The sequence below is a fragment of the Colossoma macropomum genome, unplaced genomic scaffold, assembly GCF_904425465.1.
Source record: "Colossoma macropomum unplaced genomic scaffold, Colossoma_macropomum, whole genome shotgun sequence".
Lineage (NCBI taxonomy): Eukaryota > Metazoa > Chordata > Actinopteri > Characiformes > Serrasalmidae > Colossoma > Colossoma macropomum.
In genome coordinates this window covers 6,680,807-6,694,631 of record NW_023494809.1, presented here as the reverse complement: position 1 = coordinate 6,694,631, position 13,825 = coordinate 6,680,807, and the positions used below count along the sequence as shown (strand labels likewise).

Genomic DNA, 13,825 nt, shown 5'->3' with positions numbered 1-13,825 from the left:
ACTTGACCCGCGGGCCTTGTGTTTGACACGCAGGTCGTATATCATAAAAGATTCTTGAAGTGTCTTGATGTTGTATTTTTCCTCCTCTGGCTGCAAAGACTTTGTCTTGGCAGTAGCTCACATTACGGCAGGTGTTGTGAGAAATAATACGTGTTATTGTTGTAAATCTTCACCCGCGCTGTCACAAACGCTCAGACTCAGCCTCTCTACCTCTGTCCCGGTCCGTTTGTTAACAGAAGGAAATGCCTTAAACAAATGTTCTGCTCTCCTCTGGCCATTAGGAAAAACACGAACAGAGCAGAAATAGCCTGCAGCGCCACCACAACCACACAAAACCCTGAATAATTCACTCCTGCTCCACTTAAATCATGATTAATGGAGGAGGAAAACGCTGAGAACGGCCTTTTTCCTCCTGCAGAACATGGGAGTCAGACCGGAGGGGCAGCGCAGCCACTCAGAGACTCTACACCGCTAACCCGTCAGACATTATCAAGCGCTTATTAGTTATTGGAATTATAAATCATGTGAAAATGGATGATGCTTTTCAGAATCCTTTTATCTTTCTTTGATTCTTTTAATTCATGCAGGTCAGGAATTGAAAAAGCGCTGAACATCTCAGCTCCCACAGCGTCCTCACCTTCAGATTCACTACACCTGTGTTTATACAGCAGATGGTGCCACACTCCAGATGCAGTGACTGAGTGCATTGAATTTGCTTAAACACTAGCAAATACACATCACCTTATCATAGATAGATAGATAGAAAGAAAGAAAGAAAGAACGAACGAACGAACGAACGAACTTTATTGATCCCGAAGGGAAATTAGTGTTTCAATAGCAAGACCTATAATTGCACATAAACTTACATATATTATACACACAATAAAACATAGAAATAAACCCACACATAAGTTAAAGTATGAGTAATAAAATGTATATAAAGTATATCTATTTGCATATTTGCATGGCGTATGAGACAGATTTGTTGTATTTACATGAGAGCAGACACTGAGTGGTATGAGGTAAACTAACAGGAGAGGAGATACAGTGATGAGGTTCAGCTCAGTTCAGACAGCAGGAGATCAGTACCGTCTCTGCGGTAAGGAGACTCGCTGTAGAGCCGTAAATCAGTGGGTAAGAAAGATCTGACACAACCGAGCATAATTGCCTCATTTGTGTAAGATGTTTTATGAACATTTCACACAGTTCACAGTCTTAAATTGCGCCGTCCAAACTTTTTTGGAACATGTAGCGGCATCAGTTTCAGAAAAATACATATATTTAAAAAAAAACAACAATGAGGTCAATACGGTAAAAGATTATATATCTTGTCTTTGTACTGTTTTTCATTTAAATACAGGTCAAAGTAAAAGTATAAATCATATCTTGGAACTGAATTTGTATATTAGGGCTGAAAGATCATTTTTATACTGAAATCATAATGTGTAGGATTGCAGTTTTTAAATCGTAAGAGCTGTAGTTTTTATGAGATGCTTATATTATCAACAACTTATTACATAGAAAATAATCGCAATTTAAATCAAAATTACAATATTTGTAAGGAAAATTGCAATGAGATATGATCCCTAAGTCGTTCAGCTCTATATCTATATATCTATATGCTGTAATTTTGCACTATGGTGTGCACTGACAATAACGTTGTAGCTATATAACCACCTATTCAGTCTACAGCACTTTGGCCCCGCCCACTCAAGCTGAAGTTATAAAGAGTGTTTTAGCCAGGACTGCTTTTTGAAGTAGGGCAGCCAAAAAAAAGCCTGTTCAATTCTAAGAGATAAAGAGGGGCTGGAAAATGAAGGTGTACAAATTAATTATGTACATAAAACCACACAGAAGTGTCACAAGTGGGGAAAACATAAAATACAAGAAAATCGTGGCTCCTTTAATAATCCCACCAGCAAAATTATATCAGCATATTTTCTTATTTGCATATGCAGTCTGCTAATTATCTCCACCCCGTTATCTAAGAAAATCATTTTAATAAACTCTGTGTTTGTTTGTTTTGAGATAATGATGGGAGGCTCTTGGTTTGAGGAGGTTTTCGGCCAGCCGGACCGCGTGACGGAGCAGGAGCTGCTGGATCGGAGCGCTGAGGCGCTGAGGACACACCTGGGCATCACAGACGCACCTGCATGGAGTAAAGCAGCTGTGTTGAAGGTCAGTCTGTCTTTTACCTGCTGAAAACCAAAGCAGGATTCCTCGGTTAACCAGACAGCATAAGCCCAAACTCAGACCTGTCCAGTAGGAGAGGAGGTAGGGAACGTTCCTATTGGACGATCCTCACTTTGACCTTACATTATCCAGCTAACTGAGAAAACCTGCTCTGTGGATCTCCACTCGGAGGTGCAAACATGCATATCGTTGCTGTCGGAACGAAACGACATATATTTAAAAAAGTAAGTTCACAGTAGACGGTAAAAACAGTCTCAACTTTCAGTGTAAGTTAATGTAAGAAGGTTTTATTCTAATAATTCTAATTGTTCTGACCAGCAGTTTCAGTCAGTCAGTCAGTGACTCAGCAAGGCTGACCGGGCAAAAATGAAAAATAGACAAAAAATAGAAATACAAGGGTTTTTTGACAGTGACACTATGAATTATAATCTGATAAACTGCCATAAACATATAGCAAAGTTTACAATAATAGATCATAAATCATACAATCATTGAGTGCGTTTATATGCACTTAATAATCCGATAACTGCAGAAAATCTGAACATTTTGTCAGTAATCCAATCAACGTGTTTACAAGCATTTGATCAGATAATCAGATAATGGGGAAACTGGGTCTACATGAGTCAGACAGTAATCAGATTTCTGCTTTGCAATCAGCCAATAAACTCACAGAAGAAGATGTGATGTAAGCGTAACGCAAAACTTAAACTTCATGCTGCGGCTTTAAAAAAAATAATAAATAGCACCGCTTTACCTGAGAATATGAACAGACGTCATCTAAATGATAAAGAATATGTAAATCCTTCATTTCGTCGATGTGTCGATGCATGCGATACATGCGATATGTCGCATGTGTTTGGTTTCAGCATCGCTCCAAAAGTGTGTTGCTGCGTCTCGTGGTGACGCTGCTCGCTTATTTACTTATTTTATTTTCTGATTTTTGCACATGCTCAGACCGATAAACCCGAAAGAAATCAGAGTAAGAGTTTACATGCACTGAGAAATCTGATTACTGAGCTAAAATCCAGCCTCTTTATCAGATTTCTCCGATCTAAGAAATCAGTGTACTGTTTACACAACCATTTGAATAATCAGATACCTGCAGAAATCCGATTATAATCAGATTGAGTGCATGTAAACACACTCATTGTTTTAGATTTTTTCCAGTGCTTCTCACTTTTTAAAAGCCTTTTACATGTTTAAAGGTTATAAATAGATGAATATGTTTCTAGACTCCAGAGTTTCTTCTGAAATGGAGGAGTTAATGGTGAGTTTGTGCTGCAGTAACAGCCTCTACTCTTCTGGAAAGGCTATTTGATTAAACATTGGTGAGGTCAGGTACTGATGTTGGATGGTCAGTTCTGGTTCACTCCAACTCATCCCAAAGGTATTGGATGGAGCTCCATCACTCAGAGAACACAGTTCCACTGCTCCACAGCCCAATGCTTCCTCTATAAACACAAATCTAGCCATTTAAAGCTAACGGCCGATGGTCTCTACTGTAGCAATAAGATCATGATAGTTTGTCGCTGTTTGCTTCATCCATTCGTTTCATCTGAAGTCGTAGTTCCTCTGTTGGCCACCTGGTGCCCTCAGCCACATCTCACTGAGGTACTACTGTTCCTCTTCTGCTGTCCTTCTCTGCCCTGCTGCTCAGCATTCACCCCTCTCCCTCTGGAAGCAGCCTGAGCCAGAAACCCCTGATCTGCTCATATGAACCTGAGCAGATGGCTGGAGACCCGCTCGGTCTGCCCATGTGCCGTCCTCTCCTCAGCCCATATCAGAGCTCCAGGGGTCAGTGCACATTCATCCTCTCCATCAGAGACGGGGACGACTCTCTGGAGTGGGCAGTCATTGCTGAACGACGTGAAGGACAAAGGGAAATAAAATACCACGTTGATATATAAGCTGAGTAATGTGTACGACCCGGCGGGGGTGATAGGCTCAGTCTTCTAGAAGGTGTTTAAGGTGTGTTCCAACTGCGATTATTCAAATGTACTGCATAATTCAGCGTTTGAGATGTAAACAGAGACTGATTCAGAGTTTGGTGTGAAAAGGTTGATTGTAGAGTGGTGGTGATAGGAACCAGGGGTCGCCATGACTACAACACAAATATAGGCATTTTATTTTGTGCAGAAAGTGCTGTAAAATATCACAAAGTGTCTGCCTGAGAGCTCCGGGAGCAGCTGCATCAATCGTAAATAGCCTGGATAACGTCAGCCTGGACCTCATGTTTATTCAGGAATCAGGCTAAGTGACCATTACAATCAAACCATGCTGTTTGCATCATATCTCACACTTGCAGTCTCTCTTTTTGGGGCGGATGTTCCTCGGTTTTTCTTCCTCATTTAGTCCTAGCAGCCCGTTAACTAGGTCTTCCTCTATGACACGATACTTCCAAGCTGGGAGGCTGGCGGCTAGCGTGTGCTTCCTCCGACTTCCACTAAGGCGCTGACCTTCATCACGCTTAGAGAAGAAGCTAACTGGTAATTTAATTAAACCAGCTAAGAGTCACTCATGTTGGCTAACGTGACCAAAGTGAGAGAGGACAGTTATGCTGTCTTGGACTCTTGGTTACGGATGGCTGGGGCATCACTGGGGATCAGACTCGCAACCTCCCAATGATAGAGCCAGTGCTTACTGTAGAGGTCTTCAAATCTGGACCTTTAGTCCAGTTTCCAGTCCTGGATTTTGCAGTCACTGCCAACCAGTCAGTTACATTAATAGTACAGTTAATTATCACTAAAACCCAGGACTGGAAACTGGATTTAACGTCCAGATTTGAAGACAGCGCAACGCAACACGTTTGAAGAAGAATGCTAACTGCTAATTCTGTTACATCAGCTAACAGACATGATGCATCACTCTAAGTGTTGGGTGATGGGGCAAGAGGCAGGACCACCTTACCCACCCCGAGAGTGAGGGGACAATTACGCTCTCTTGGACTCCTGGTTACGGATGGCTGTGGCATCACTGAGTGAGTTTACATGCGCTTAATAATCTGATCATAATCGGATTTCTGCAGTTATCTGATTATTTAAACGTCATGTAAAGACCATACTCCGATCTAGAAATGATTAAGAATTAAGATTAAGAAATAAAGAGGCTGGATTTTAGTTCAGGAATCAGATTTCTCAGTGCATGTAAACTCTTACTCTGATTTCTTTCGGATTTCAAAGTCTGTGCTTGTGTGTAAACAGACGGCGGTACCGTAAATAAGCGAGCAGCGTCGCCGCGAGACTCAGCAAAACACTTTTGGAGCTGAAACCGACTACCTGCTTGATGAAATGAAGGATTTAAATATTCTTCATCTTCTAGATGATGTTTGTTCATATTTTCAGGTAAAGTGGTGCGATGGTTTTAAAAAAGCCGCAACATGAAGTTTGGGTTACGTTTGTCTCGTCTTCTTCTGTGAGTTTATTGGCTGATTGCAAAAGAAATCTAATTACTGTCTGACTCATGTAGACCCAGGGTTTCCACATTATCTGATTACTGAAGTGCATTTAAACACGCTAATCGGATTACTGACAAAATCTGATTTACTGCAGTTGTCAGATTGTTAACTGCATGTAAACACACTCACTGGGGAACAAACAACTTCCTGATAATAAAGCCAACACTTACACCAGAGGTTTCCAAAGCCAGATGCTGAATCCAGTCTCCAGTTGTTCTGCAGTCATTGGTGACCAATCAGTTATATCAACGTTAACTATTGATAACTTTCACAACAACTCAAAACTGGATTCAAGGTCTGGATTTGAAGACCTCAGGAGAACTGCTAATTCTGTTAGGTCACACATGATGCATCCCGCTGAGTGATGGGTGATGGGGGGAGAGGCAGGACCATCCTACCCACCCAGAGAGAGAGAGCGCAGTTTAACTCACCTGTACTCCTGGTTACGGATGGCTGTGGCATCACTGTGGCATCACCAGGAATCAAACGTACGTCTCCCGAAGAAACATAGACAGTTGCACCACTCGGGAGAACACTAGCAGTCTTAAGCTGTAGTCGCACAGAATATGAGAAAAAAAAATAATGAGGCATTAATAGCTATTTGACTGCTAATGGCGCCCCCTTATGGAGTTCTTTGAGGTGCTTCAGTCTAAAGAGTCAGGATTCCCTGAACAGCTTTTTCTATTTGCGTTACAGACATCAACAAATATGTGTTTTGTTATATTCGGTATAGGCCTACAAAAATGACTAAATCTATATTTAATTCCTTAAAAAGCTCTTTATGGTGATGCACGTTTGTTGTAGCAGTAGGCAATACTGCTTTGTACAGTCTATACATTTTACACACAAAACTGAGTGAGAATGGTCATCAGTGGTCAGCATTTTTGTTGTTTGTGGTAAGTTTGATCCATTCTGTCATCACAGCCCTGAATGTTGTATTTATTCTGGAAACTCATATTGCGATAACAATAAAAATACGATGGATCGTGCAGGATTAAAGCGTAAATGCTGTAAGACTTCTTCTAGAGTTTCTACACGCAGCCTGCTGTCTGGCCTAGTTTGAACTCCACTCACCTTGAGGTGAAGAATGGCAGACGCTCGGACGCTCCGCGGCGTCTGACTCTAAAAAAAAAAACGTGACCTCCGCAAAGGCCGGTGGGGTCGTCCCGCTGGAGACGAGGAGGAGGAAAACAAGCTGTTCATCTTTCACACTCCAGCTGACTCTCACTTGGAGTACACAAACACCCACACACACCGATGCGTTTCTGTTTGGATCATCGATTTTTGACTCAGCATTCTGCTCTGATCCTGAACCTACACAGTCACAAGTTTGGGGACACCTTGCCGCCTGTTAAACACAGTTAGTTTCACAGTGTACCCAGTCCATACAGTCCACATATAGACACTAAACTGCAAAATCAGCCTGTTTTAATGTGCTGTTTTTGTGGTGTCAACCACAAATGCATTGATGTCTGTCTGTCTGCCTGTTCAGCCCACAGCAGTTTAGCCCCGCCCACTCACGCTGAAGTTATAAGGAGTGTTTCAGCCCAGAACGCTTCTTGCATGAGGTGCAATACAGTGCAGCCAATCAGAACAGAGTTCATTCAAAAGTTCAGAGCTCAGTCAAAAGTTTAGGGACACCTCACCCCAGACTTTAGAATATATATTTATATATATTTTTCTGTGTGTGTGTGTGTGTGTGTATACATATGTGTGTGTGTGTGTGTCGCTGCTGTCGGGACAAAACCTCATGTCTCCATTTTTGTTGTTTTTCAGTTTTTGGCACAGTTTGAAAAAACCTGTTGTCTTTTACATTATGTGTACATTTCATGATGGACTAAAAGAAACAGCTCAGAATTACTTAGAAAAATAGTCTGGTTCCATTGACTTACATTAAAAGTAAAGTAAGTTTTTCCTTCTCCTGTAAAGTTACCATTTTGGAGGTTTTGTTCCGACAACATATATGCATGTATTTTTGTCACATCACAAAATGAGTTTAAAATGGGCTGTTTTTGCAGCTTGGATTGTATGGGGAGTGAACGGTATTTACACATTACATTAAACTTAGATTTAAAAATAACTTAGATTTAAAAAATTTAAACTTACATAAAAAATATTTTTCCATAATATGGATCCTTTTAGAAGAGTTTGAAAAGCTAGCTGTCCTCAAACGTCTGCTATGCAGTGTGTGTGTGTGTGTGTGGTGTGGTGTGTGTGTGTGGTGTGGTGTGTGGGTGTGTGTGGTGTGTGTGGTGTGTGTGTGTGTGGTGTGTGTGTGCGTGTGGTGTGTGTGTGGTGTGTGTGTGTGTGTGTGTGTGTGTGTGGTGTGTGTGTGTGCGTGTGGTGTGTGTGGTGTGTGTGTGTGTGTGTGTGGTGTGTATGTATGTGTGTGTGTGTGTGTGTGTGTGGTGTGTGTGTGTGTGGTGTGTGTGTGTGTGTGGTGTTTGTGTTGTATACATACAGAGATAGAAACAGCTCGGTGCGTCCACTCGTTGTGATGCTCAGAAAGCTGCTCTCGCTGGACGTTTTTACCTGCAGGATGATTCAGTGTGGGTGCTGTGGGTTTGGAGATGCTGCTGTGTGTGAGTAACTCCAGTCCCAGTGTGATCTCAGAGAAGCTGTTTAAGCTCAGAAAGCTGTGCTGTTTCAGATAAAGAGCTGAGCTGAAACAGGGACAGAGCTGTGCTGTAACCTGGTCGGAGCTGTGCTGTAGCTGTGCTGGAACGGAGACGGAGCTGTGCTGGAACGGAGACGGAGCTGTGCTGGAACGGAGACGGAGCTGTGCTGAGACGGAGACGGAGCTGTGCTGAAACGGAGACGGAGCTGTGCTGAAACGGAGACGGAGCTGTGCTGAAATGAAAACAGAGCTGTGCTGTAATGAGTCAGGGCTGTGCTGAAACATAGACGGAGCCGTGCTGAAACAGAGACGGAGGTGTGCAGTAACCGAGTCAGGGCTGTGCTGAAACAGAGACAGAGCTGTGCTGAAACATAGACGGAGCCGTGCTGAAACAGAGACGGAGGTGTGCAGTAACCGAGTCAGGGCTGTGCTGAAACAGAGACAGAGCTGTGCTGAAACATAGACGGAGCCGTGCTGAAACAGAGACGGAGGTGTGCAGTAACCGAGTCAGGGCTGTGCTGAAACAGAGACGGAGCTGTGCAGTAACCGAGTCAGGGCTGTGCTGAAACAGAGACGGAGCTGTGCAGTAACCGAGTCAGGGCTGTGCTGAAACAGAGACGGAGCTGTACAGTAACCGAGTCAGGGCTGTGCAGTAACCGAGTCAGGGCTGTGCTGAAACAGAGACGGAGCTGTGCAGTAACCGAGTCAGGGCTGTGCTGAAACAGAGACGGAGCTGTGCAGTAACCGAGTCAGGGCTGTGCTGAAACAGAGACGGAGCTGTACAGTAACCGAGTCAGGGCTGTGCAGTAACCGAGTCAGGGCTGTGCTGAAACAGAGACGGAGCTGTGCAGTAACCGAGTCAGGGCTGTGCAGTAACCGAGTCAGGGCTGTGCAGTAACCGAGTCAGGGCTGTGCTGAAACAGAGACAGAGCTGTGCAGTAACCGAGTCAGAGCTGTGCAGTAACCGAGTCAGAGCTGTGCTGAAACAGTGACAGAGCTGTGCAGTAACCGAGTCAGGGCTGTGCAGTAACCGAGTCAGGGCTGTGCTGAAACAGAGACAGTGTAATTATATTTTTCAAATGAGATTTTTTAATGTATGCAGCAACCCTGTAACACACACATCTCCCATTTTTGTTTTTTATCTTTTTAGAACTGTATCCCACAGTATCATCTAGGACACTGGAAACGACTCGGTAAGCTGAACTTTAACTAAACTGTGCATTAATAACTGATATTAGCAATATTAGTCAGCACTTACTTAAACACATTAACACTGCTACTAATGCAGCTGTGTCAAAGATCTACACAACATAATTATGATTATTGCATATATAATTACACAATTTATTAAATTATAAAATGTGGTGATGCTGGGATTTTATTATTAGTAGTATTTTTGTTGCAGCTACTCAGTTAGATTTATTAGTAATGTTGACGCGAACATACTAACGCATTATTAGCTGATATTATTATTATTTTTTTTTATTAATCACCCGTCACCCACAGATCTGTATCAGTATTAACGCTTACATATTTAAAGAGCTTAAACATCATTAAATGTGATGATGATGATCATTTTTATCATTATTATTATTACTGGTAGTCGTAGTGGCACCTGTCGCTCACAGTTCAGTTTAAATGACACCTTTAATACACTGCAGGTACTATATTCTGTATGTATTGTTAAGTATATATTGAAATTGTGATTTTTTTAAAAATAATAATCATGTTTTTATTATTGCTGTTGTTTATTCTCTATCTGTCTTCTCTTTTGTATTCTATTTAATAAATTTGGTTATTACAGTATGCTATCGTTGAGCTGCTGTTAGGATAGAAATCGAGCTCTTACGTGGTCAGTAATGCAGTTTTGATCGTTCTCAGAAACGATGAGGCGGTACATCAGCGACGCCGGCCTGCCGCTCACTCTGACTGGAGCTTCCTACGACGGCGTCTCCGTCAGTGATGTCATATCCAGTGGTCGTGAGGCAGCAGAGAGGCTTGTGGGGAAAGTCTGAGCTGTGGCTTTAGAGGAACTGCAGTGAGCTCACTTTACTTAGACTGTGATTGTGATATTGTGATCAGCAGATGAATGAGTTTAAAGGAACTTCAGCTTTATTTAACCTAATCTCTGCCTGCTGTACGGTCGATTAGCACAGACGGTCATCTCAACACGTTTACCTGAACATAGAAAAGAACAGAAGACACTCTAAACAGGTGCTGAAGCAGCTGCCTATTGACTGCCCATTGACTTCTATTATAAATGTTGTTGTAAGTGGATCAGTGTGTTTTCTGTTCTTTACTGAATTCAGGAAACCTCATCAACTATACGCTACAGTAGTAATGAGAGATACATCATTTCATCCTTTATACCAGTTGAAACTCTTTTAAAGGTGGTAGTTTTGCCATTAATGTTATACCGGTATGCATATAAATGCAGATAACGTGACGTACAAACAGGTCAGAACTCACTGAGTCCCTCACCTTTCATGTACTGAGCTGCAGCCTGAGGTCAGTTAGTCCAGTTTATGGTCAAAGGAGCGACATCAGACTCTGAGTTAATGAGTTAACGGGGAAAAGAGAGCAGAATGTAAGCCAGTCTCTTAGGGTTAGCCGTTAGCCATTAGCCTAGCACGTAGAGTAGCCGGCTCTCCGTAAGCTCTGCCTACGGCGCTCCCTGCTTGGCCGGCTGCTTCAGGCGACGCCGCAGTCTCTGCCTACAAGCCGAGAGGCTCCGCAGCTCCTCAGCTAAAACTGATGGAGTGAACGGCTGTAATATTTACTAAATTCCAGCAGCGTCTGACGCTCGGAGATTAAGGCTCAAGACAAATATGAGCATACGAGACAAACGACTTTCAGACGTGAAACAATATTCAGCAGCGTTTAGAGGAGGCGCTGTGGGCTTTACACACACTCGCCTTCATCTCATTAGGGTTAGACAAACATACTGACGTCTGTTTATACATTGATCATTACTGTTTCGGCCAATAGAGGTATTTTAGATTTGCTTCAGTTGTGAAATGTGGTTCCCATTAGGGACGTCCAGAATAATGCTTATCAGAAGGTTGTATATGTTCGACTGTAAACTAGTAAATACGACTTCTTGGTGCACTTTGGGTGCTCGTTCGTAGATACGCCCACCATACAGAACAAAGCATGGCGGTCCAGAGGATATCCTGCTTTTTGTTAGCTGTGCTGAAAAGCACACAGATCTAATAGAAGCACATTAGTTATTAGTATTTTTTTTTACAATCACTGCAAGTTTTTCACTCATGCAAAAGGTTCCATTCTGTAAGATCGTGTATAATCTAGAATCCTGAGTTGACCAGTTTAAATACTACTTTGTCGACCGATCCAGCGAAAATTTACAAGTTGGAAATGTTTCTGACACTCAAACGCAGCATAAACCGTCATTGTTAATCTACAGAAAAGGTTTACTTAAGCATCTAAAAAGGTTTAAATTTAAAAAAATATACATACATTTACTATGATAATTATACCTAAGATATATAGGATCATAAACTATGACACACACAGACACACACACACACACAAAACCTTGTATCTCCATTTTCGTTTTTTCAGTTTTTGACATGATTTGAAAGTAACTTTTGTCCTTTACATTGTTTGTCAATTTCATGATGTTTGGACCAACAGACATCACCCAAAATTACTTGGAAAAATGTCTGGTTCCATTGACTTACATTAAAAGTAAAGTTGGTTTTTTCCTTCTTTTTTGTTCCGACAGCAGTGTATGTGTATATATATGTACACACAGACACACACACTACTGAGATATATACTGAAACTGTCAGTAATCTGAATTATACTGACATTTTTCAGACACAGAAAACCGAGATTAGGTTAAAAAAGCTGAAGTATTCCTTTAAAAACTCTCATATGTCAGTAACACTGTATGTCCAGGTATTCAAACTACATGCCAATATTATAAGCTTAATATTTATCCCAAATTCAGGCTAACTTTGCGAGTGAAATATTAGTTAAAAAGCAAAACATAGATGTGGTATATACGTAAATATTGTTTTGCTACTGCTATGCATCATTGAAATGTAACGTGCCTGTGTTTTGTTTCATTCTAACCTTATTTGTAGCTGTGGATGGTCTATAGACGCTCAAACAGTCATCAGTTCACAGTTTGGTTTCACCAATAATACAATTAGAAATTCTTTGAGTGAGTATTAAAGCAGTAATTCATTGGAAAATAGTGAAAATTGTGTAAATGTTATTTTTTTAAACCTCAAAAGCCTAATTCTAATTCTGTTCTTGGCTCTACAGGAACTTCAGGGTTAGGGAAAGTTTAAAGGGGAGTTCCACTGTTTAAAAAAAAGAAATCCTCTGTAATTGAGTGTTAAAACAGAGAGGTTCAGAGTGGTTTGGTATGAAGTGGTTCAGATGTCTTTACAGTGGTGGTGATAGGAACCAGGGGTCGCCATGACTACAACACAAATATAGACATTTTATTTACTATCCAGAACCACCAGTGAACCTACACGAGTCTTCTGAGTCTATATGGAATGTTGATGATGGAAAATAGTGGAACATCTGAAATAATCAGTTTTCTTTGGGGACTATTTTGCCTCACAGCGCCCTGCATGTATCCCTCCACCATGAATGAGTTTAAGTTCTCTAAACTATCATAAAACAGTGTCTCAGTCATCAGGCAGTGAATTCATAACCATTTCATGTAGGAACTTTTTGTGAGGGAGCTTTTAGAGGTGGACGTCTGGTTCCTATCACCACCACTGTGAACAATTCTGACTCGGTAAGTTTATCTAGAACGAAGCGTTTCACCCCAAACCACACTGAACCACTCTGATTACGTATTACCCATGTAATTATATGGAAATGTTCAAAAATAGGTGATAAGTTTGTAGTTGAATGTTGAATGATTAGTAAAGCGTCTGTAAGCGATCTGCAGTGGGCAGTGCAGAGTGGATGCTGTGAGAGGTGTGTTTAGCTCAGGTGTGGTGATCCTGGTTTCCGTGCTCTGTTTGTGCTGTTTAGCGTGTGAGGCATTCAGCCTGCCGTGCAGCCGAGCGCTGATCTGTGCCTTTTATTAGCGTGAGAATGTGAACGCAGCGCAGCGCGACTGATTGCGAAGAGGCTCTTCTCTGTGTGTGTGTGTGTGTGTGTGTGTGTGTGTGTGTGTGTGTGTGTGGCTAATGCAGAAGCGTGTACACACAGAAATGCAAAACCTCCATCAGAGAGAACATTTACCTCCATACACATACAGACTGTCATTGTGTTTCCCTTCTGAAATGTGAGGTGAGATTATAAATGTAGATTGTAGCCAATTTAGATCTGCACTGCTCATCAACGGTTTGGGGACACTCGGCTTTTTAGAACGTTTCTAATTCAAATTTTCGGTTTCCTCTGTCAATTTGACCCAAAGAATATATAAATATATATAAACCATTTGTGACAAGTTTGGATATATATGCTTATGTAGTATTAATCATTACAGAGCATTTATATGTGCTGTGTTTGTAAAGGCAGAACTCCCACCAACACATATTATGGAAAAAGAACATTTTAGAAAGTGG

The 13,825-nt window shown here is 41.6% G+C and overlaps 1 protein-coding gene across 1 annotated transcript in view; it reads left to right on the top strand.

Moving 5' to 3' along the window:
• Positions 1–12,704, top strand: part of ppox (protoporphyrinogen oxidase) — a 28,625-nt gene extending 15,921 nt beyond the window's left edge. The window contains exons 11-13 of the mRNA XM_036558624.1: positions 2,029–2,178; positions 9,415–9,457; positions 10,146–12,704. Coding sequence (XP_036414517.1) covers positions 2,029–2,178; positions 9,415–9,457; positions 10,146–10,279 — 327 coding nt within the window. The 3' untranslated portion in view covers positions 10,280–12,704. The remainder of the gene's footprint in view (positions 1–2,028; positions 2,179–9,414; positions 9,458–10,145) is intronic.
• The last annotated feature ends 1,121 nt before the right edge of the window (positions 12,705–13,825 follow it).